The 24,110-nt window shown below is 43.9% G+C and overlaps 2 protein-coding genes across 7 annotated transcripts; both read left to right on the forward strand.

Moving 5' to 3' along the window:
- The first annotated feature begins 1,282 nt into the window (after nucleotides 1-1,282).
- GORAB (golgin, RAB6 interacting) lies at nucleotides 1,283-20,666 on the forward strand. 6 transcript variants are annotated; one of them, XM_065554638.1, is made up of 5 exons: nucleotides 1,283-1,559; nucleotides 3,696-4,048; nucleotides 9,250-9,351; nucleotides 15,992-16,132; nucleotides 18,831-20,666. In XM_065554638.1, exons 3-5 carry the CDS (start codon nucleotides 9,296-9,298, stop codon nucleotides 19,321-19,323), a joined length of 690 nt encoding a protein of 229 aa, XP_065410710.1. In that variant the 5' UTR covers nucleotides 1,283-1,559; nucleotides 3,696-4,048; nucleotides 9,250-9,295; the 3' UTR covers nucleotides 19,324-20,666. The 6 variants fall into 6 exon arrangements, with proteins under 6 accessions (XP_065410710.1, XP_023965853.2, XP_042707259.2 ...); XM_024110085.3 differs by having other exon boundaries at nucleotides 1,287-1,559; nucleotides 3,696-4,044; XM_042851325.2 differs by having other exon boundaries at nucleotides 1,288-1,547.
- LOC135973099 (uncharacterized) lies at nucleotides 10,345-12,485 on the forward strand. The gene is made up of 2 exons (XM_065554641.1): nucleotides 10,345-10,921; nucleotides 11,916-12,485. Exons 1-2 carry the CDS (start codon nucleotides 10,345-10,347, stop codon nucleotides 12,389-12,391), a joined length of 1,053 nt encoding a protein of 350 aa, XP_065410713.1. The 3' UTR covers nucleotides 12,392-12,485.
- Nucleotides 20,667-24,110: the final 3,444 nt, after the last annotated feature.

A 24,110-nucleotide genomic window follows, 5' to 3' on the forward strand; every position in this document is an offset into this window, starting at 1 on the left:
CTGCCTGGGCATCAGCAGTGATGAGGGTGGGGATGTTGAGCGCACAGGAGAGACAGGCTCCCTGCTCACAGATCCCTTGCCCAGACCTGGACCTGGCACAGCTTGGAGCATCCAGGAATTGCACTTGCAAGGAAAGTCCTGCTTAGCCCTGAGCAGATGAAATCTTTGGGGAAATAAGATGTGAAGCTCTAGCAAGTCTTGACTGAGCATAGGTGAACTGCAATTTGTCAAAGGCCTAGTTATTTGGCCAAATTTGGGTTGCTTTTCCCCAGCCAAATAATCACTCATGCAGTCAATCATAAACTTCTAGCTCTGTTGCCTGCGTAGTCAAATTCTTAGGCCTGGTCTACACTAGAAAATGAGGTAAGATTAAAAACATCAGTCAAGAGTGTGAAAAATCCACACCCCTGAGCAACATAGTTAAGCCAATCTACATTCCTGTGCAGACAGCACTAAGGGCTAGTCAACACTGTCAACATTAAAGTGCTGCCGTGGCAGCACTTTAATGTGGCTTGTGTAGTCACGGCAGAGTGCCACTCTAAAAAAACCACCTCCACGAGGGGCGTAGCTAACAGCGCTCTCTACACTGGCGCTTTACAGCACTGAAACTTGCTGCGCTCCGGAGTGTGTTTTTTCACACCCCTGAGCGAGAAAGTTGCAGCACTGTAAAGTGCCAGTGTAGACAAGCCCTAAATTGATGGAAGAATTCTTCTGCCGACCTCTCAGGGAGGTGGATTATCTGATCCCTGTCACCGGAGTAGGTAGTGTCTACTCTGAAGTGCTACAGCAGTGCAGCTGTTCCACTGTAGCATTTCAAGTGTAGACAAGCCCTTACATCTGCCACAAACTTGTCTTCTGGCCACTGCCACGAACTATTATTGTACAGGTAGAAATGATCAGTTAGCGAGGGTGGCAGGAGCTAAATTACTCCATTCTTACTGGCTGTCCCCATTCAGGTGAGTGCTGTAGGATGCCTTGCAACATTCAGAGGGCTTGAGAGGGGGAGAGCTCTGTTATGGTCTCATTTGCTGCTTTCTCAGTGGTGCAGCACCCAATGGGCAGAGTGTGGGAGATGCCAGCCTGGCTCCTGGCCCAGCAGTGGTACCCTGAGGGCACAGAGAAAGGAAGGAGTCTGGGGCTCAGCCCCACACCCCTGGGCCTGGAGAAGAAGGGATGAGCGGCAGCAGGATGGGAGGCGGGAGGCTCCTCCCCCTCAGATCTCCCTCCCCTGCCAGCAGCCACCTTCCCCTTGAGGCCCCGCCCTCTTCCCCATGGTAACGCGCTAGGACCCCGCCGGGCTTCCTTAGGGCTGCCTGCGCTGTGACTGATACCCCGCCCGGCTTTCATGGCGTAACAGGCTGTGGGGGAGCGGCCGGCGGAGCCAGGGGCAGGCCCGGGCGCGGGGTCCTGCCGAGGCCTGGACGTGGCAGCGGAAGGAGGAAGCGCCGGCCGCGAGCGCCGCCACCCCCGGGGATGAGGCGCTATGGCGGGGGGCTGGGCCGGCTTCTCCGAGCAGGAGCTGCGGAGGCTGCGGGGGCCGCACGCAGGTACCGGCCGGGGTGAGCGGGGGCCGGGTGTCCCTGCCGGGAGCCCTCAGGGCGGCCCGCTGAAGCTGGGGGGCGGCACTTGCTGGTTCCGTGGGGCGGATGCTCGGAGCCCGGCGTTGTCCCCCCCCACCCCACCACCGGCCGGCTGGGCGCAGAGCTGGTGTCGGGGCCCCATCCGAGCCCGGCCTCTCCTGGGACCTTGGGTCTGGCCCGAGCTCGGGGGTGCTGGGCAGGGCAGCCGGAGCCCTGGGGCTGACAGCAGTGGTGGCGGAGCGGGGTCTGTGGCGATGCCCGGCCCTGGAGGGGTCTTGGCTAATCGCTACGGAGCGGAAAGGCCCCTTCCGATCCCGTGCCAGGGAGGGTCGGTAACTGCTGGGACTTGGAACAGGGCTTAGCTTGGGTCCGTGCTCCGGGCTGGGTTAGGCAGGGGCTCGGTGCGGGGGAGCGCAGTGGTTCCTTCCGGCCTTCGAATGTGAGACTCTCTAGCTGGTTTCTTACATGTATGTGATGAAAAAGATTCTCCCCCTTCCCTTCTTTCCCCTCCCCCTTCCCATCTCTCATAGATTTTGTGACTACAAGGCACCATTATGATCATGTAGTCCAGGGGCTCTCAAACCGGGAGTCGTGAGGTTATTCCAAAGGGTCTTGAGTTGTTAGCCCTGTGCGTGGCTGGCCCTCTGTTCTGCCTCCAGCCCCGCTACTTCTCCAAAGGAAGGGCACCAAAATTGAAGTTTTCCCAGGCTGCCCGTTTTCCCTAAGGCTGGTCTTGGGACTGAGACAACATTAGAGGGCTTGATTGTTCAGCAGCTGAAGGGCTGCATTAAACCACAGAACAATCAGAACACTGGGATAGGCAAAAAAAAAAAAAGTAATTTATAATTTAACAGTCAAACACACAGGGGGGCGGTGCTGGCAGGGGGCTTGTGTGAGCTATGGCCACCCCAAAATTTGCCTTAGTGGGCCCCCCCACCCTTCCCAATGCAAAGGTCATGCATTACACAGAGGTAAGGGTGGCATTGTATGGCATTGCTACCTTTAGTTCTGCATTGCTGCTTGTGGCGATGCTGCCTTCAGAGCTGGGCACCTGGCCAGCAGCTGCTGCTCTTCATCCACCCAGCTTTGAAGGCAGCACTTGCTGCCAGCAGCACCACAGAAGTAAGGGTCTCAGTGGGGCGCAAGTAAGTCTGCTGTGAAAAGTGTTATTTGTATGTTTGTTAATATCATTGTTCACAGCTTCCCAGCTAGATAGGAAGTTTGCCCTAGTAAGTCTGCTATGAAAGGTGATATTAACAAACATACAGATATAACTTTTCATAGCAGACTTAGCACCCCATTGCCACTCTTACTTCTGTGCTGCTGGTGGTGGCGGCGCTGAAAGCCATGCTGCTGCCAGCAGTAGTGCAACTTGAAGAGCTGCAGCCAGCAGCAGTGCAGAAGTAAGGATGGCAATGGAGCACTAAGTCTGCTGTGAAAAGTGATATTGACACAGTTGCTTCGTGCCCCTCCCCCCAGTATTAAATAGTAACTATTTCAAAAAATAACTTTTCTGCTTATAACAGTAATTTGATAAAAATATCTTTTCATTTTAATTTAAAAGCAGTGAGAAAAGGCAAGTTCATTTTAAACAGTACGGCTATAAATTTAGCATTTAAAATAGTGTTATAAACTAAAAACATATTTTTATATTTAAGGGGGCGGGTCCGCACTCAGAGCTTGCTGAGTGAAAGGGATCGCCAGTACAAAAATTTTGAGAACCACTGATCTTGTCTGACCAACTGCATTGTCCAGTTGCATCCAGTGATTTCCTGCATCCAGCCCAACAACTTGTGGTTGAACCAGAGCATGCCTTTTGGAAAGACCTGAAAGCTTGATTGAAAGATTTCAAGCGATGGAAAATTTACCACAGTTTGAGTAATCCAGGAGTTCTCTCCAGCATCCGAGTTCCTGTATTTCACTGAAATAACCTGAACCTCTAGTATTAATATTATAGCAGCAAAACATTTTTATGTGGCTTGTTTGCATATCCTCACTCACATGACTTTTTGACAAAGGTTGATCATGTTACCAGCATTAGAGTTTATAAGAAAATAAATCGTCAAGATTTTGCCTCTCCTAAAAGGATTCTGTTTTTATTTTTACTATAAATAGATACATCTGAATCTTCTGATCAGCAGCGTCGACCCCTGTCTGTAAATAAGAGTCGTCAGCAGTTGCTACGAGAAAAAGCTCTTCAGCAACAATGTCAGAAACTGGGACGGCAGGATGGAGCAGCCTCTGTACTTCCAGAACAGCTGCTTTCTGTACCAAAACACAAGCCCTGTCTTCCTCAGCAGCCTCTGCCGCCACCACCTCCATCCCCAATCAAGGATCAAAGGCAACATGACACCAGAGCTCAACAGAATGCACAGGGACTTGAAAATCCTTGTAATGGCAATGAAAAACCCCAGGAACTCACTGTAAAGATGGATTTCAAACTGGAGAAAAAGAGAGTGGAATTGTTAGTAAGTCTGTAAAATCAAGGGATTGGTTTTATTCCTTACTAATTCATCATTTTGTTGTACAATAAACTGAAGTTTAATATTAAACTGTACTGTATTTTAGAATAAGAAGTTTTCTCCTTTGCTTCTTTTCTGCTGATCCTTTAATTGCCACCCTTTGTTCAGTAATATCTCATGTAGACCTGAGTCCTGCAATCTAAAGGGCTAGTCTACACTGGCAATGTTAAAATGCTCTCCCAGCGCTCTAAAAAACCCACCACCACGAGGGGCGCAGCTACCAGCGTTGGCGCACTGTTTACGCTGGTGCTTTACAGTACTGAAACTTGCTGTGCTAGGGTGTGTTTTTTCACACCCCAAGCGAGAAAGTTGCAGCGCTGTAAAGTGCCAGTGTAGACAAGCCCTAATTCGTGCAGAAAATGGAGTCCCGTTGTCTTCAATAGACTCCATGCAGGCAAGATTGCAGGATTAGGGACCTGAATTGTAAAGAGTCATGGGACTCTTTTTAAATTGTCTTTGAAGGGTTAAGCACATCTGTTGATTCTGGTTTATTTATGTAGTATACAAAGCTCACATTTGGAAATGCATCTTTTTGGTTCTGTTTAACTTTTTCCCCTTTCAAAAAATTGCTCTCCTGGTTTTCAGAACTTTCTATGGGCCCTCCTTTTGATTTGGTGTGGAGGTGGGTTTCAGTTGTAAAGTCTCCCCCCTTGGCTAAATAATGGCCAGCGAACATGGCTTTAGATGTGCTAGAATGCATCTTGATGGGGTTTTTCAGTCGTCTTGAGCTAACATGATTGAAAAAAACCCATCCTTTTTGCATCAAGAGAAGGCTGTGAGGTTAACTCGCTATACACTGGTGTTTTCTTACCCGCTGACTCAGTCTCTGCCTCCTCTGTAATTACTCCTTGTTACTCTACAGCAGGGGTGGGGGGTTGCACCAGAGACATTTTTCGCTTGTGGTGTTGTGTGTGTCTTGAGCTATGTGTGTCTCTCCAAACTACTGAATTACTTGTTCTTTTAAAAGTTGGTCTTAAACCCTTCCTGTTCACTTCAGTACAGTGTCTCAAAACCCATCCCAAATGTCCTTTTCCTGCCTAACCACACCTAACCTTCTGTACTCTGCTTACTGTAACTAATAGAGCTGATCAAATAACATATTTGATGAATTTCACAATTTTTTCCAATAAATTAGGCCAGTATTTCTCTTTTTTCACCCAGTTTTTAGAGCTGGGTGAATAATAAATCTTTGACTGTGTAGAAATTCCTGATATCAGAATAGTTTCAGAATAGTTTAAAAAAAAATTTGCTCATTCTAGTAAATAGACTGCCTGACCATATACTTATTGTCTTGTTTGTTGTAACTATTTTGCCCTTGTTTGTCTGAAGTTACTTCTGGGTACCCAGAGTAATAAGTTCTTAGGCGCCAAAGTTGTTATAGTTAATGCTAAAAAGTATTGGAAACAAGGGATAAAACATCATGTTTTAGGGTTTGAGCTGATCTTTAACAATTAGGGGCTAGGATGAGAGTATCATGGGGATCAAATTACCCCATAGGGGCCTAGAGTGGGGATTTTTGCACCCTCCTCTGAACCATCTGGACAGTAATTGCCATACTTGATCAGACGCATGCCCCATCTAGTCCACTATTCCATGTTGCTGTAAGCAGCTATGTGTAGTTTTAGTCAGGAAGTTCTCCTTCTCTCTACTGTGGTACAGCACTGCATAAATGGCCAGGTGCCTTACGTGTGTTTATTTTTCCTTTGTGTAAAAGACTGGCTATCTGGCACAGCTTGTATTAAGGTGATTTTTGTGTTTTACATTTTTAGGTTTCTTTTCCTGCATGCCTCCATATGCTCTATTTCTTTTTCCATCAGTGAGAGTCCCAGTACTCAGTAGAATGTTCATTCTTCCCCTGTCTGTAAGCATTCTGTAATGCTCCGTGGCATGCATTCATTTAAAAAGTAAGTACGTACTTCAGCAAAGCCCTGGACAGGGTGGATTTGATTTAAATCACTAGTCAGGAAGACTCGATTTATTCATGGATTTCTACATTAAAAAGTGCATTCTTGTTGGTTGTTATAACCTTAATACATATTCTTCACAACTCAGAGATGTAGGTTTCACACTATACATTTTTAAAGTGATTTATTTTGAAAACTTTTCAGATTAGTTTTACAGCTATATCAGAAAATGAATGATTGTTTGGTATTTCATTTACCAAAGGTAATTGAAGGAGATATTTATGAAGTCATTGGGAGGTGAACTTTCTCCAATTCAACAGGTTAATCATTAATATTTGGAGGGTTTTCTTGCCATGCTGTATTAGGAGGAGAACATCACCAGACAGACATCTAAATTGTTTTATCTAACTAAAACAATGTTATGTATTCTGGATTTTTTTTCAACAGCAAACATATAATATTTTAACAAAACAAGCATATGAATTTTTGAAGTTAATTAAACATTCAAGTTTTTTTAAAATCAGGTTTGTTTGTTAAAATTGTTTTTAACTAAAATAGTTAAATGAGGAGTTTAAAAAAAAACAAAACACAAAAATTAAATCGACTATGTCAGCCAGGTCAACATGAGAAACTTAAAATACTGGCTTCTGCAGCTAACTCAGTCGTCTTCACCTTCATTTTCCTGTTCGTGCATAATTTGGAAAAGAAAAACAAGCTTTCCTGCTTTTTCAGGTCCCAAAGGATTTCTGAATTTGGAATGAATTAGTCCAAAGGAAGAAAATACTCTTTCTACACTAGCAGAAGAAGCTACTGCTGTTAAAAGTGAGGTTATCACTTCAACAGTCTCTGAATCCAAGTGCTTAAGTGACTTCCACCAGTTCACTGGGGTGACTTTCTTTAAAACATCATCAGCAAACATATATTTCTTGAATGGTTCTTATTCCCAAACTGGGTCTCTCTTACGGCCTGCTGCCGTTATAGATTTTCCCTTCTAGTGAGAGAATGGTATGGTAGATTTCAAATCAATGAAGGCTACGCTCAGAAAGACCTCAAGACTTCTGCAATATGCTGCTGAAACAATTTCACTTTTGTTTCTACTACCTGTCCCTCCCTTCTCACATTTATCTCCAGATTTCTTCTTCTTGTCCAGATCTATTCTTCTAGACTGAGCACTGAGTCCCATTGGGTAGATAGAAAGATTAACCTAAATAATCTATACAGAAGCCCCTGGAACCCCATAAAATTGGGTCCCTAATACATGAACTATTGGAACTCATTTACAAAACTTTTCTCTTAAAGATTACATGAATATATTGTCTTATACTATAGAATTAGAATTTATAATCCCTATTCCATGATGAGATAATTTTAATTAAGATACATTATAGCTCAAAGATATCTTCAAATAAAATGCTTTTTGAGGAAAAAAAATCTATCAAAAAAATCCGATTTAAATAAAAAAAATCTGATATTTTTGATTTTTTTTATTTAAATAATTGATTTTTATCCACCATGGATAGTGCTATGTCAGACTGACAGGGCCAAACTTTCCCACTTAGTACATTCTACAGCTAACCCGTTGGTTGCTGCCCAGCAGCCACCAGTGCAGACCCAACTACCATGTATATTCCATTGGAACATTCCCACGTCAAATAACACCCTATGTTCTAGCATCACAGTGGTTTGAAAAAATTTCTTCCTTCCCTTTAGCTATCAAGTAACTTCTGATGTTTTATTCCGGGGAGGATTGATTTACATCACAGCAATTTAAATCACCAAGTGGAAATCCTCAATTTAAATAATCAATTTTAATCAACGTTTCCATTTGTACTTCAGTTATTTTCTCAATAAAGGTGCATTCTCATTGGTTGATATAACCATTAAAACATGTTGATTTACAACTAAATCCAATTTACACACTAGTTTGGTACATCTCTTTGCTACCTAGGAGGATATACTATACCTGTATACATGTATTTAGACAATTGCATAGCTTGTTATTTTCAGATTCTTATTAATTGTACATTTTTTGTATGTTAGAAAATGGTGAATGATATGTTGCGTATTTATTAGATAATTAACTTTTTGCTAATGATTTGTGTCAAGCTGCATTGGGGAGTAAATGGAATTTAATTAAACACAACAGCATATAAAATTTATTTTTATTAAAATAACATTGAATGTTTTGGATACATAAACTTCTCTTATCAAAACATGTTTCACATTTGCAACTAAATTATAAGTAGTTCAGGCCTTAACATATTTTATATTAAATTCAAATTCAGGGGGGGAGGGATAGCTCAGTGGTTTGAGCATTGGCCTGCTAAACCCAGGGTTGTGAGTTCAATCCTTGAGGGGGCCACTTAGGGATCTGGGGCAAAATCAGTACTTGGTCCTGCTAGTGAAGGCAGGGGGCTGGACTTGATGACCTTTCAAGGTCCCTTCCAGTTCTAGGAGATAGGATATCTCCATTAATTTATTATTTATTTATATTTATTTATTTATTATTTAATTTTAAGCAGGTTTGTTTTTAAAAAGAAAACCTTACTATAATTTAAATAAAATCAGACACCCAATTTAAATACAAAAATAGTTTTTAAATTAAAACCCAATTATTTGTATCCTCCATTGTATGCCTTGTTCATGGAAGAACAGCCCTATTATGCATTAAATTATGAGGAGAGGATTGTTACTGAGATCCTTTTGAAAAAAAGATGGATGAAACCACCGCAATTACTAACATGATGTGACTTATGTAGGGGAAAATGGCATTCGGCCACCAACAGCCAAAGACTGTTGCATTCATCTAATCCAATTAGGATGAATTTATATAATACCATAAAATATTTGTCTGCCTAGGATTTTAGAGATGGGTTGGGGTGTGTATGATTCATAGTGAAAAGCCACCTATTTGTGAACAATATATGCTAATTTTAGTTAAAAACATGGGATTCTAATGTAGCAAAGAACAAACCCCACATTCTTTGTTCATAAGAGACCCTGGCTTTTTTTTTTTTTAAGAGTAAACTTGAGTATCTCCTGAAGCTAATAACTCTTCTTCCTGATCAGTCTTCCTTCCTCATTCGCACAGAACCGAGATGTTGAGCTGTCCTTGGATTCTTGGAAATCCTTAATTGGGTGCTCCAACAAAATAAACACAAGGAGTATGACTGGTGTTTTGGGTGGGGAGAGACAGGAAAGAGACAAACTCTTGTTTAACCCTGTTGCTTTGTCAATGCCCAGGCAGGAGAAATCTCGTTGGGAAGTTCTTCAGCAGGAGCAGCGGCTGATGGAAGAGAAGAATAAACGCAAGAAGGCACTCCTGGCCAAAGCCATTGCTGAAAGGTGATGAGGACGTTCTGCGTTCTACTGCCATACCTAGGGAAGGGGGGTGTTTGTTGTCTATGATAAGTTACTAAGTTTTAGCCAATCCAACTTGTTCCCCTTTCCTCTGCACTAAAGAGTGTGTGTGAGTGTGTGTGTGTGTGCATGCAAATGAGCAACAGTACATGATACTCACATTTTATTCCAAATTGTGTGGTGGGTAAGAAGCTCTTTTTATGTGGATTGCATTTCTGAAGATGCAGCTTCTTCTGCAGACTGATAATTCCTGTTACAATTTTACAGAGTGAATCTGATGTTCTTGAACAGATCAGTGATTTTGCATTTAATTTGGTGGTATTGTGTACAGTGATTAGAGCAGGGGACAGGGACTCCTGGGTTCTAGTCCCAGCTCTGCCAGTGACTTGTTATGTGACATTTAGAAAGTCACTTAGTCTGTTTGTTCCCTCACCTATAAAATGGGAATATTACCTTTTTCTCTGAAGTCTGGAAAAACTTAATTCATTAAAGTGTGTAGTGTAAAGTGCTTTGAGAGTCTCTGATGAAAGGATCTCCCTTAAAGACATCTTAATATTAATGAAAAATGCAGCAAGTTGAGTCTGATTGGTCTACACTAGGCGTTTATGTCGAAGTTAGCGCCGTTAAATCGAATTAACCCTGCACCCGTCCACACTGCGATGCTATTTAGTTCGACATAGAGGTCTCTTTAATTCGACTTCTGTACTCCTCCCCGACGAGGGGAGTAGCGCTAAATTCGACATGGCCATGTCGAATTAGGCTAGGTGTGGATGGAAATCGACGCTAATAGCTCCGGGAGCTATCCCACAGTGCACCACTCTGTTGACGCTCTGGACAGCAGTGCGAGCTCGGATGCTCTGACCAGCCACACAGGAAAAGCCCCGGGAAAATTTGAATTTGAATTCCTTTTCCTGTCTGGCCAGTTTGAATCTCATTTCCTGTCTGGACATCGTGGCGAGCACAGCAGCACTGGCAACGATGCAGAGCTCTCCAGCAGTGATGGCCATGCAGTCTGTGAATAGAAAGAGAGCCCCAGCATGGACTGATCGTGAAGTCTTGGATCTCATCGCTGTGTGGGGCGATGAGTCCGTGCTTTCCGAGCTGCGATCCAAAAGAAGGAATGCAAAGATCTACGAGAAGATCTCTAAAGACATGGCAGAGAGAGGATACAGCCGGGATGCAACGCAGTGCCGCGTGAAAATCAAGGAGCTGAGACAAGGCTACCAGAAGACCAAAGAGGCAAACGGACGCTCCGGATCCCATCCCCAGACATCCCGTTTCTACGAGGCACTGCATTCCATCCTCGGTGCTGCCGCCACCACTACCCCACCAGTGACCGTGGACTCTGAGGATGGGATACTGTCCACGGCCGGTTCCTCAGACATGTTAGGGGACGGGGAAGATGAGGAAGGAGATGAGGAGGGCGAGGCAGTTGGCAGCTCTCACAACGCTGATTTCCCCGACAGCCAGGATCTCTTCATCACCCTTACAGAGATCCCCTACGAAGCGTCCCCAGCCATTACCCCGGACACAGAATCTGGTGAAGGATCAGCCAGTAAGTGTTGTAAACATCTAAACATTTATTTTTAACAAAACAGGAATATTAACAATTAAAAGAATGGGTTGTTCATGATTAGTGTGCCCTAGGCGCTTAACGGTTTAGTAAGGGGCAGTGCAAGTTTTGAAAAGAAATCTAGCAATGTCCGGTTTTCAGTGATTGTCCTGCACAAGCCGCTCTACTGTGTATTCCCTGCTACTGCAGCTACAGTAAAATGCGGTCTATATGTGCGGGGATAGAGCAGTAATCCTCCTGGGACATCTCGATGAAGCTCTCCTGGAGGTAACTTGAAAGCCGTTGCATGAGGTTCTTGGGGAGAGCGGCCTTATTGGGTCCTCCGAAGTACGACACGTTGCCGCGCCACGAGATTATCAGGTACTCGGGGATCATTGCTCTGCACAGCAGGGCGGCATACGGCCCTGGTCTTTGGAGGCTTTCCCGGAGCATTCTCTCTTTGTCGCTCTCGGAGATCCTCATCAGGGTGATGTCGGCCATGGTGACCTGCTTTTAATTAGGTAGGGGAATGTTAGTGTTGGGACTGCTTTCCCGTTCCTTTACAGAACTGTAACCGCTGGTTTGCAGCCACGCGGTGGAGGCGGGAGAGGGGCAGCCGAAAGGGATCGTTCCCGGGGACAGCCGCGAGGGGGTGGGACAGGGGCAGAGTTCCCGCTTGCCGGATTGCTGGCAGCAGGGACTGACATTGATTTAAATGTGAAATGAGGCCAGTGGTAATATAAAAGTTTTAAACTGCCACAAGTGTACGGCTTACCATGTCTGCCTGCAACAGAAATTCCGTTGTGCTGCCTCGCTTCTCAAATGTGCTGTTCAAGACCCCAGGCACAGAATGCGAAGGCCGAGAATTCGACCTTGTGCTGAGTGCGCATGTGAAAGGTGCTGTGCATGGTCTTGTTCACAGAGAAAGACTATGTTCTTTGTTCACAACTACATTTATCTTTCAGAGGAATTCACTCCCTTTTTCCCATTTCCACAGCCCCGTCTGCGACTGTCTCACAACCTAGCCTGGAATCACACTCCCAGAGGCTAGCGCGGATTAGGCGTAGGAAGAAGAGGACACGGGAGGACATGTTCTCTGAGCTTATGGCCTCTTCCCAAGCCCAGGCAGCACAGCAGACCCAGTGGCGGGAGAACTTGACCCGAATGCACCAAGCCAACATGGATCGGGAGGAGAGGTGGCGTCAGGAAGACCAGCAGGCGACTCTAACGCTGCTTGGACTACTGAGGGAGCAAACGGACACACTCCGGCGCCTTGTGGATGTTCTGCAGGAACGGAGGCAGGAGGACAGAGCCCCGCTGCAGTCCATCTCTAACCGCCCTCCCCCGCCACCAAGTCCCATACCCACCTCACCCAAAGTGCAAAGAAGGAGAGGCGGCAGAGTCCCTGCTAACTCTCACTCCACCCCTGCAGAGAGCTCTAGTAGCAGAAGGCTCTCATTTCCCAAAATTTGAAAAGTTCTTTCCTTCCCGCCTGACACAAGCCCACGTCCAAGTTTCACCTCCCAATGCCATGTGTAGTTGATAATAAAAAATTCGTTTCTGTTAACTACTGTTTCAATCATGTTCTTTTGGAGGAGGAGGGGAAAGGGGGTTGGAAATTGGACAGGACAGTCTCCTTTGGCAGGGTACATAGTCGGGGGCAGGCACAGCAGCAGGGCACATACACAGTGCAGTGATGCAGTGACTAGTTGCCCCGGTTAGTCTGGGAGGTTGTTTTGATGTAATGTTGGGGGGGGTGGGTTGCTCTGTGACTTTGTGGCGGGGGAGGGCAGTTACAGATCTTAAGCGCCGGTCCTTAGACAGGATCACAGAGCCACACAGCATGGGATCTGTAACCGTCCTCCCCCTGCCACAAAGTCAAATAGACCTCCCATACACACAGTCCCGATCAGGAGGGGTGACAGGCTCCGTTGAAACAAGCATCCCACCGCAGCGGAGCCTGTCAATCCTTGAGTTTAGAAGCTGCATTCGCATCACAACACTAGACCCGCCCCGCACCACAGTCTGCGTCCCAGTTTTAAAAAATTCCCGCGAAAACAGTATTAAAGAAAACGGTGTGCTTTAACAAAGTAGAACTATTTTTATTTCGACACGTGTGTTGGAGGGGGGGTGAAGGGGGTATGTAACTGGATAGGATAGTCAACATTACCTGGGTAAAGAAACGGGGGCAGGTTTAGCTTCTCAGTACACAAACTATAAAATCACAGGTTACCCTGCTCACTCAGGAACTTTGCTTTCAAAGCCTCCCGGATGCACAGCGCTTCCCGCTGGTCTCTTCTAATCGCCCGGCTGTCTGGCTGTGAGTAATCACCAGCCAGGCTATTTTCGTCAACCTCCCACCCCGCCATAAAGGTCTCCCCCTTGCTCTCACAGAGATTGTGGAGCACACAGCAAGCTGCTATAACAATGGGGATATTGGTTTCGCTGAGATCACAGCGAGTCAGTAAGCTTCTCCATCTCCCCTTGAGACGGCCAAAAGCACACTCCACCACCATTCTGCACTTGCTCAGCCGGTAGTTGAAGAGTTCTTTTTCAGTGTCCAGGGCGCCAGTATAGGGCTTCATGAGCCAGGGCATTAGCGGGTAGGCTGGGTCCCCGAGGATGACTATAGGCATCTCCACATCCCCAACAGTTATTTTGCGGTCCGGGAAGTAAATACCTTGTTGCAGCCGTCTAAACAGACCAGAGTTCCTGAAAACACGAGCGTCATGAACCTTGCCCGGCCATCCCACGTAGATGTTGGTAAAACGTCCCCTGTGGTCCACCAGTGCTTGCAGCACCATGGAAAAGTATCCCTTTCGGTTAATGTACTGGGTGGCCTGGTGGTCCGGTGCCAGGATAGGGATGTGAGTTCCATCTATGGCCCCACCGCAGTTTGGGAATCCCATCGCTGCGAAGCCATCTATGATCGCCTCCACGTTTCCCAGGGTCACTACCTTTGGCAGCAGTACATCAACGATTGCCTTCGCTACTTGCATCACAACAACCCCCACGGTAGATTTGCCCACCCCAAACTGGTTCGCGACTGACCGGTAGCTGTCTGGCGTTGCAAGCTTCCACAGGGCTATGGCCACTCGCTTCTGTACACTCAGTGCAGCTCGCAACCGGGTGTCACTGCGCTTCAGGGCAGGGGACAGCAACTCACAAAGTTCCAGGAAAGTTCCCTTCCGCATGCGAAAGTTTCGCAGCCACTGGGATTCATCCCAGACCTGCAGCACTATGCGGTCCCACCACTCAGTGCTTGTCTCCCGTGCCCAGAATCGCCGTTCCACGGCATCAACATGACCCATTGCCACTGTGATGTCCTCGGCGCTGGGTCGCCTGCTTTCTGACAGGTCTGTGCTACTCTCAGACTTCAGGACATCACCGCGGTGCCGTAGCCTCCTTGCCTGACTTTTCTGCATCTGCCTCAGGGAAACCTTTATGATAAGCTGCGAGACGTTGAGAGCGGCCACAACTGCAGCGATGGTCGCAGCGGGCTCCATGCTCGGAGTACAGTGGCGTCCGCGCTGTCAATGACTGGAAAAGCGCGCGAACTGTTTTCCCGCCGGCGCTTTCAGGGAGGGAGGGCGGGAGTGATGGACGGATGACGACAGTTTCCCAAAAGCACCCTCGACTCATTTTGTTACCCAGAAGGCATTGCCGGCTACACCCAGAATTCCAATGGGCAGAGGGGACTGCGGGAACTGTGGGATAGCTGACCACAGTGCACCGCTTCGAATGTCGACGCTATCACCGTTAGTGTGGACGCACAAAGTCGAATTACTGTCCTTAGTGTGGACACACACGTTCGACTTTGCAATATCGATTACAAAAATTCGATGCAAGTAAAATCGAACTACTCTCGTAGTGTAGACAAGGCCTGATAGAAGAGGACAACCAGCTGTGCTAAGTTCAGACTGAATGCACACTGTGCGAGAAACAAATGCTGGTATTAAGTCAGAGACCTTTCATGCTAATTCACGAAGGAGTGTAGAGATAAATGAAGCAGCAGTGTCCAACAGGCTTCAGAGTATGGGACTAGAGAATACAAGAATTGGGTGAATGAAATAAAGAAGACTAGAGGATATAGTTGATGGGGCTAATATGTAGTTTGGAAAAAGTGGCTGAGCTAAAAGTGCTTATTAGTCTGCTGGCACAAGGGTGAAAGATAGGGCTGAGTTAACGTTTAGTTGTGGGAATATCAGGATAAGTCTCTATTATAGTTGAACGTAAAGGAATTGATAATATAAGGGGCATTTGAAGGTGCAAAGCTGGTATGTATCTGGATACAGGTGGTGTAAAAAAGGTATTGGTTACATGACCAGTTGCTGATAGAATTGGTGAATTGATTAAAAAGGTGACAGTGGTTTGTTAATGCTGGTCAGTCAGAAGACTGGAGATATTAAGATACCTAAGGCTATTTTATGGAAAATCAAACCTCTGTTTGACAAGCGTGGTTCACTGATATGATGGGTGGTGGTAGCATGGCCTAGTATGAGATCTCATTGAAAATTACCTGAGGTGCTTGGGTCTGAACATGCTTCCTGTAGATAGTTTTAGTTCTTGAACTTACAAATGTAATAAACAGAGTTGAAGAAGATTATGTAGGGCTTGATTGAAATCTTTCATATTTGATGTGACTCTTTCCATTGACTTCATTGGGCTTTGGATCAGGCCTATAGAAAGTAATCCTACAAAATGGAAATAATCACATTTGGGCTAGGTGACCCAGTGTCTTTGGCTCCTGCTTCCTTTGGCTTCCTTTCTAGCAATTTTCTATGTTCTTATGTTAAAGTTACTTAGTTTCAAAGAGTGAGTTTTCCGAGTGAAGGAATACAATCCATTTTAGGCACTTTGATTGCAGTCATTACATATTTTTGTTTCAGACTGTTAATAGACACTTTAGATCCCCATAAATATGGGAAGAAAGATCAAGAATCTTAAACTATGAAAGAGAAACCTTTGAGCAACTACTAATGGACTACTAAGATGGGTCTGTAATTGAAACACAACATGTCTCTTGTGTAGGATGCTTCTAAAGAGAGAGAACTTGCATCTTGTTTTTTTCAGATCCAAAAGAACTCAGGCTGAAACAGTGAAACTAAAGCGAATCCAAAAAGAGCTACAGGCTCTGGATGACATGGTGTCTGCTGACATTGGGATCTTAAGGAACCGAATCGATCAGGCCAGCATGGACTATTCATTTGCTCGGTAAGCAATTAACAGACAGAGCAGCAAGTACTCTTGGGAAAATGTATGCAGTTTCCTTTCACTGAAGAAAGGCTGATGGGAGTCATGTCATTAAAAGACCCAGTGCAGGTGTCTTTAACAAGTTTTAATATACAGTGGTTTCTCTTTAGATCATAGTGACCTAAATAGAAGCTTGCAACTAACATAAGTTTCCCGACTGAAAACTTTACTTGCCATTCCACCCCATCCCCCACCTTTTCATTGTACATATGTGCTGGTCCGTTATGGTAGAGTTATACATAAGCACTACTGTGTTACAGAGTGGTTTCGTTGTTGGCTTTTTTCCTGGGAAAAGAGCAATTTTAAAAGAAGAACCAAACACATGTAATGTATTACATCAACTCTCTAAACAAAAGTCCTGAGTCAGGAAAGCACCCTAATTAAGGACAGCACTTAAGTTCTATTGAAATCTGTGGGACTTGCATACATGCCTAAAGTTAAATATGTACTTTCTGGAATTGGGACCAAATGTAGGTCAATTTCAGTCTTCAGGGTTCTCAATGTCTCTTTCCATCATTTGAGGTTTTTTTATTACTACTATTATTATTATTACTATTACAAGGGAGTGCAACTCTGACGATTCCCTTTTGCAGCATCCTTCAACATGTAAAATTAATCTGAGTGCCTCATTAGTATAGGGTAAACCACAACATGAGTATGTAAATATAAGCATGTTTATATAGGCATTTAATGAAATGGAAATGTTTGGTTGTGGTTTTAGTTCACTATTCAATGTGTAGAAATTGTAGTTTTCCTTGTAACTTTTGCTGTGCATTGACCCACAGGCCAATAAACATGGTAATTAGCTTTTAAATGAATACCAGTGGCAGCTATCGACTAATTATCATTGAAAATGGCAGGGACTAGGTGACCTTATGTAGTTCCACTATTTTAGATGTTTTGGAAAAATCACACAGTTTCAGATCTATGTCAGAGAAGACTTTTCAGTGCCAGTGTGTTTGTAGGATTTACTCAAATAGATTTCAGAAACCATGAAACATTTAGACATGTATCATGAAACATTACACCCATTTGAACTGTGCATCTTAAATTCTCAGTGATAGGAAAAAATCATACAGAATGTTTACAGGAAACTGTACTTAGGTAACAAAGATGGAAAAAGGAAGGTTAGGAGGGAAAGAAGGCAAAGCTTTATAAATACGCCTCATGAGTTCGCTGTGTTTTTGTATAATCGTTTTTTCATGATTTGGAAAGTAGAGTTACACATGGATTTTCAGTGTTGTAGAATATACCACCCACCATTAAAAGCTTTCATTTACCTAACAAGCAATGCCTTTCTGAGCAATTATTGAAGTTTTGCCTTATATTTTAAGGCTAAATGCCAAATTAGTTTAACCTGCCAAGGAGTGCAATATTTATAGTCCTAATTGCATAGTTCAGACTATAAAATGGAATATTTATAAATATTCCGATGCAAAAAAAAAACCCTATGTTCATGCAGGTTAAAGTTTTAATTGGACAAATGTTTCCACAGTAACCTTAATTTTGTTCCTTGCATGTATCCTTCATGTCTGAGTTCTTCATTACATCATCTCTGTGACTCCCTTGTGACAGAAAGGAGTGGGTATTTTGGGGCCCCGTGGACATGGCTTTGTCATTCACTGCCATGAATAGAGCTCCAGCTGGGAGCAGAATCCTGCAGTTATTTCTTACTGAAATATACTCTGTGAAAGAATCCTGTTTCATTTTGTCCTGCTTCCTCAAACAAAAGGACCACTGTGTCCCTCTATTGCTTGGTAATGAGACACCTGAATGTGGCTTTCCGAAGCAGCTCTTTGTTTTTACAGGCACCTTTGTGATACTATATTTGTGGATGCTCTCTGTCACCAGGTGCAATAAGGGTCGTGGTGCGTATGATCCACAGCCTCCCTCCCCTCTCAGCCAGCCTCTGGTATCCTTCTACTAGTTAAGTCCTTCCACCGTTATGTTGCCCCACAAAATATTTGTAATTGTTGCTTTACATTAGAAAGTTTGTCATGTCAGAATGTACAAACTGGTAAGTGTCCATGCTGATGATACAATTATTTCTACGTTGGTGACTCTGCAAAAGCTGTGGTTGTTATATGGTGTCATGTGCTGTGCCCATCTGTACTGCTAGTGACATAGGTATATGTTTTTTTGAATGACAGGGAAAGTGCACTTTTAGAAAAGACTGAAGAAGCAATGTAACTACTTCATTAATTACATAGAATGTTGATCTGTTGGATTGTTGATCTGTTTAGCTAACAATAAAATGAACATGAATCACTTTGGTATCTTTCTGAATAGTTAATTTTCCATTGGAATACATGGAGCAGATACTAGTGATGATTTCTTTCAGCATGCTGGAGATGAATCTCATACAAAAGTCAAAAAAATTGTATGCCATCTGTGCATTTCAGACAAGGGCATTTACCCCTAGAATGCAGCAGCAGTGGAAACTGATGGAGTGCACTTTCTGCTGCTGGCACATTCTCCTTTCTGTCCCTTGCTTTATAATTGTTGAACAATGTTGCTGTGTGCTATTAAATAGCTGGCCTTGCCCACTGCAGAGGAAAATGCCTTTCAGTGATTGATCAAGTATTCATCCATGTGTGTAACTTGTGAAGCACTTTGGGATTCTTCAGGATGAATAACACCAAAAACATTATTTTTGCAGGAAGCGATATGATAAGGCAGAGGCAGAGTATGTAGCAGCAAAGCTAGATTTCCAACGGAAGACTGAGATCAAGGAGCGTCTCACAGAGCATCTATGCACTATAATACAGCAGAATGAACTCCGTAAGGCCAAGAAGCTGGAAGAGTTAATGAAGCAGCTGGAAGTGGAGGCAGATGAAGAAAATCTGGAACTTGAGATTGAGGTGGAGCAGATGCTGCAGCAGCAGGAGGCAGAAGGAGGGAGACAGGCTGCCCAGTCTCAGAATCTGTCTCAGACTGCTGAGGAAAATGCAGCTTCATGTGCTACAGTGAAGGAGAATGAGCATGCTGGTACTGCTTCTGAACAGTTAGTGGAGCAGCCTGGAAATTCCTGTAGCAAGTCGCTTTCAAATATGGGTAGCCAAAATCAATCAGTAAACACTACTCGGGATGAAACCCCCGCTCACTCTGATACATTACTATTGTATGCAGATAAGGTAGCGTCTGATGGATGATATACTTGATTTACTGCGTGCTATAGGTTACCCCAAGGCTTCTGCAGTGTCAGTAACACATCCCTCTTACGTTATCTCTATTTTTAATTTGATTTAAAATAATCTATTTTTAGTTACCTGTCAGAATTTACCATTCTGGGTCACCTGTCTGTCCTGTTTTGTATTTTTAGGTCCATTCATCCCCGGATTTGCTCACTATTTATGGAGCTTTGTGAGACTGGGGCTTGCTAGGAGGGAGTACTAAGAAGTGGGCAGCAATGTTTGTAGGCTGGGCTTGTGTGAGAGTGAAGATTTAACCATTGCAGACATCAAACCAAGAAAGGGAGATGTTTGTTTTCTTGAGAAGGTGTCATAAAAGATTAGGTTTTATTACAGAGATGTTCTTTTCCTCATGTACGGTGATAGGACATTTCCAATGTGTCCACAAATTTCCTTTGCAAATTTCTTTTAACCGTGTAAAACCCGGCTAGGTTTCAGAGACATCCTCGGATAGGGTAGCTGATACTTTATTCTGTAGAGAATTATAAACAAATTTAGATTTGTATGTTGCTATAAAGGCCAGGTTGGCTGTAATATTTCCTATTTATAACTGGTGTCTTTTTTTTTTTTTTTTTTTTTTTTTACAAATTATTGTAAAATTCTTAATATCTGGTCTTTAGAGTCTGATTTGTGAAATTACAGCATCAAATGTGTTACAAAAGTATCAGCTTAATATATGGTAGAAAGGAGGTGGTTGTAGACAGAAACTAGAGATCTGGCTAGTATTGAGGCAAATGCGGTTACAGATATTTGTCTCATTTTCAGTAACATCATAGCTGCCTTAAATCCGAGAAATCAAACTGGTGTTGATAAAATCATGAATAATTCCAAAAGTAAATAGGAACTAAGCCCTTCCATACATTATGTAATGTTCAGTAAATTAAAGTTAACAACTTCCTTGTCCTAAGGATGGGTGTGTATAACCCCAGTAGAACCTTGTTAATTTGCCCAATTATTGTTTTCAAAGGGATTTTAAAAAATCATTCCAGATGGGGAAAGACAAAAGAATACAATTCTGGTTTTGTGATGACCTCTTGGAGTGAGGTGGTTTTCAGAGAGCCTATGATGCAACCATGAACCAGATAGCAATTTTCATATCTTCTCTGCTTCACAATCTGCAGCTTTCTTTCACTATGGAAATTTTAACTGTTTCTCTTATACTGAACGTTTGTGTGTCACAGTTTGACGATCACTGGAGTGACCCCACCAAAAGCGATTGTGAGGGACCAATTATCTATTCAGTCATTGAAAACCATGACACTTTATTCACAGTTTTTATTGTAAAAATAAATTAATGTATCTTCTATCTATGTGGCTTGTTTACTTTCAGTTATAGTATTTGGTGTTCAAGAGATGGGACAAGAATAGGTTCTGAATAATCATGTAGCAAGCTTGAAAGATAGACCCTTTGACAGCCTTCCTCTCTATGCAACCAGCACCCCAAAGGTAGCTCTTCCAAACAAAAAAGTGTGTAAAATAGCCTTGGAGAGCTGTATTCCATAACATGGAACTCCAGCTAACTGCATTCTGGAGGAGCAATAGGAAACATCTTTGTCACAATAAGCATCTTCCAGGGGGGGAAACAGTCTCAAGAGAAGTTCTCCCACACACATTCCACAATTACTATCTGTCTGGTGGATGGCTTATAAAACTGGAGACTAGAAAATTCAAAATCCACCTTTGTTATATTATATATGAAATATTCTTGTATATGGGGCACTGCATGACAACACAGTACTATGGGAATCCTATTACTCTCCTGGACAGAGCCTAGAGATCCATCTGTGTTCTGCAGAATTAGGATTGGACACATTAATTCATGCTGCAATTACAAATTGGCTTGTGACTGTGGCTGATGGTGACAGCTGACACAATTGGAGACCAAGTTCAATAAAAGCATTTGGCAGGTGCTTGGAAAAGGAGATAGTGCTTAACTCAACACCCAGGCCTCCTGTCCCAAATGCTTGGACTATATTATACATTTTGCAACTTCAACTGCAGAAAGGCCCTGGCTGGAGCACTGACAGGTAGTTGAAATAGGCAGAGAGGGACAAGCCACGAGTTTTAGTTAAGATTGTACCTCTGATAACATAGTTTCCACCCATAACATTCAGACTAACTTTAAATCTGACCTCTGCTGCTGTTACTATAATAGCTTAACTTTTCTAGCAGTGACATCTCAGCCCTGACTTGACCCAGATAGTTTGGAGGGGGGAAAAAAGTTTAAATGTGTCCCCAAAATTGCTTAATCGTGTGGATTGGCTCCCATCTTCAAAGTGAATTGATTCTCATCCAATCAGGGAGCAGAAACAACAGTATCTCCCTGAAATTCTCTAATTGCACAATGGTGGTACTGAATAACAAGTGCCCACAGTGAACACACAGTGTGAGCATCTGATAGGCAGAAATGTGTCTGTAAAATGCTCATCCAATAATTGCAACAAAGTGAACACTTCAAAACGGAAACCGGGGGCAAGATTGATCAATTTAGGAGATTTTCAAGAGTAGCTAAGAGATCTAAAGCATAAGTTCTATTAAAAGCCATTCCTGTGGCATGAACAATCTTGTATCCAGCTGAAACATCTGAAAAACAGCACCCACAATGTACCCAAACATAATGCTGAGGATTTTTACTGTTTCAGAGAGCAGAGGGTTCTGAATCAGGAGTGCCAATTTGTGTAATATGGGGGTTTTCTTTGCTGGTCCCTCCCTTCTCCCATCTAACTTCTGAGCAAGTCTAGCTCTGTTTAGCTTCTGAGATTGCAAACTGAAGTTGTCTGGCTAGAAGCCATAGGGAGATATTAAATGCAAATGGATAACATTTGATCATTTTTCTCTGTAGAAAAGAGTTAAATTGTTTTTTCTCTTGCTTGCAAAGCTCTTCTCTGACAAGTGATATAAAACACTACAATTGTGTCATTTCCACTTCAGCCTGACCCAGTTTGAGTAAGTTCACAAATATTTTGATGGGTGCCAGTCTGACAGTTTTAAATTCTCCCCATGCAGGAATTAAGCAGTCCAATCATAACAATATGTACATTGGTCAGAAGTGCCAAGAGATGGTTTGGGGGAACTAAAGAGTTTTCTCCTCAAAGGAAATAAAACAATTGAAATCAAGCAAAAGCTACTCTTAACTTCATAGTTAAGGTCCTACTAAATTCAGGATCCATGCTGGTCAATTTCACAGCCATAGGATTTGAAAATTAGTCTATTTCATGTTTTCAGATGATGTGTTGTAAGCATGAGGATCCTGACCCCAAAAGGGGTCATGGGGGTGTTGCAAAGCTGTTGTTGGGGGGGGGAGGGGGATCATGGATTGCCACCTTCAGTTCTGTACTGGGCTCTGAAGGCAGCAGCACCGGAGCTTCCTCCAGACACAGCAGGTTCCTGGAGATGAAGGTGGCTCTGATCTCCCCAATGCTGCTGGTAGTGCTGCAGCTGGAGGCTCCTAACTGCTAGTCCCGGCTGACCTGGGGAGGGACAGGACTTGCTCTTCTTCTCCACGGCTGTGCTTGGGGGGAGATCAGGCCCACTTCTGGGTACCTACCCTGACTGCAGAATGTTGCTGGAGGTGGAAGTGGGTCTGATCTCCCCGGTGCTGCTGGGAGCGCCCCAGCCAAGGGAGGTACCTGGAGGTGGATCTGATTTCCTCCCAAGTGCTGCCCTGCAGGGGAAGAGTCCTGACCCTCCCCAGCCCGGAGGGGACTAGCAGCTGGAGCTGGGGGCACAGTAGGAGCCCACAGCTGGAGTGCCTGCAGCCCTGCCCCTCCCCTCCAATAGCTAGATTTCACAGGGGAGGTCTGATTTCACGGTCCGAGACACATTTTTCACAACCATGAATTTGGTAGGGTCCTATTCATAGTATTTAATACATTTCACAGCATTGAGTCTACTGCATTATGGAGTGCTCTGATGAGCATTATGAGTGTTATAGCATGGCAGTATTAGAATGGATTTCTTCAGAATTCTGAAGATTTCTGTGGGTAGATTAGTAATGGATGTGCTGATTTCTCAATCACAATCTGTTGTGTAAAGGTCTGCCTTTGGGAGTACGATCATGGTGTCCATTCTCAACCCAGGGTTGAGCACATCTTAGTGAAAGATTGGGGGAGGGTAGCAATTTACAATATTTTAGCGTTTTATTGAATGTTTCATCCCAAAGCACTTTACAGCCAAAAATCACTTGACCCATTTATCATGCTGGCAGACAAGGTGTCAGCTCATGCCAAGGTCCCAGGGTCTCAACTGAACACAGACAAATGCATAGCTGGAACCAGTCTGGCTCCCCTGTGTGTTTGTATTGTTAAAATAGTTATTAGAGTTCCAACAGTGTGTTTAGACTTTATGAAATGCTTGTAAATTGCTGCATGCATTAATCTCACCTAGAATATCTGTATTTCATGTTGTCAAAATATATGAGTGTTTGTACCTGTAAATCACCAGACAGGAGAGAAGCATTAATGAGTGTGAAATACTAATTTCCAACAGGAAGTGTTATCTCAAGCCTAACAAAAAAGGCCCATCATCACCAGAGGACAAAAGGCTAATGCAGTCCTAGGATGCATCAGGCAAGGTATTTCCAGTAGCGACAGGGAAGTGTTAGTACCATTATACAAGGCACTGGTGAGACCTCATTTGGAATACCGTGTGCAGTTCTGGTCTCCCATGTTAAAGAAAGATGAATTCACACTGGAACAAGTGCAGAGAAGGGCTACTAGGATGATGAGAGGAATGGAAAACCTACCTTA

This window comes from Chrysemys picta, chromosome 8, assembly GCF_011386835.1.
Source record: "Chrysemys picta bellii isolate R12L10 chromosome 8, ASM1138683v2, whole genome shotgun sequence".
NCBI lineage: Eukaryota > Metazoa > Chordata > Testudines > Emydidae > Chrysemys > Chrysemys picta.

Excerpts from the sequence above, each read along its gene's own strand:
- GORAB (XM_024110085.3), top strand. The coding sequence starts at position 1,484 with ATGGCGGGGGGCTGGGCCGGCTTCTCCGAGCAGGAGCTGCGGAGGCTG. Across the intron at positions 1,560-3,695 it reads GCACGCAGGTACCGGCCGGG|ATACATCTGAATCTTCTGAT; the intron begins GTGAGCGGGGGC and ends TACTATAAATAG. Across the intron at positions 16,133-18,830 it reads ATGGACTATTCATTTGCTCG|GAAGCGATATGATAAGGCAG; the intron begins GTAAGCAATTAA and ends TTATTTTTGCAG.
- LOC135973099 (XM_065554641.1), top strand. The coding sequence starts at position 10,345 with ATGCAGAGCTCTCCAGCAGTGATGGCCATGCAGTCTGTGAATAGAAAG. Across the intron at positions 10,922-11,915 it reads ATCTGGTGAAGGATCAGCCA|CCCCGTCTGCGACTGTCTCA; the intron begins GTAAGTGTTGTA and ends CCATTTCCACAG.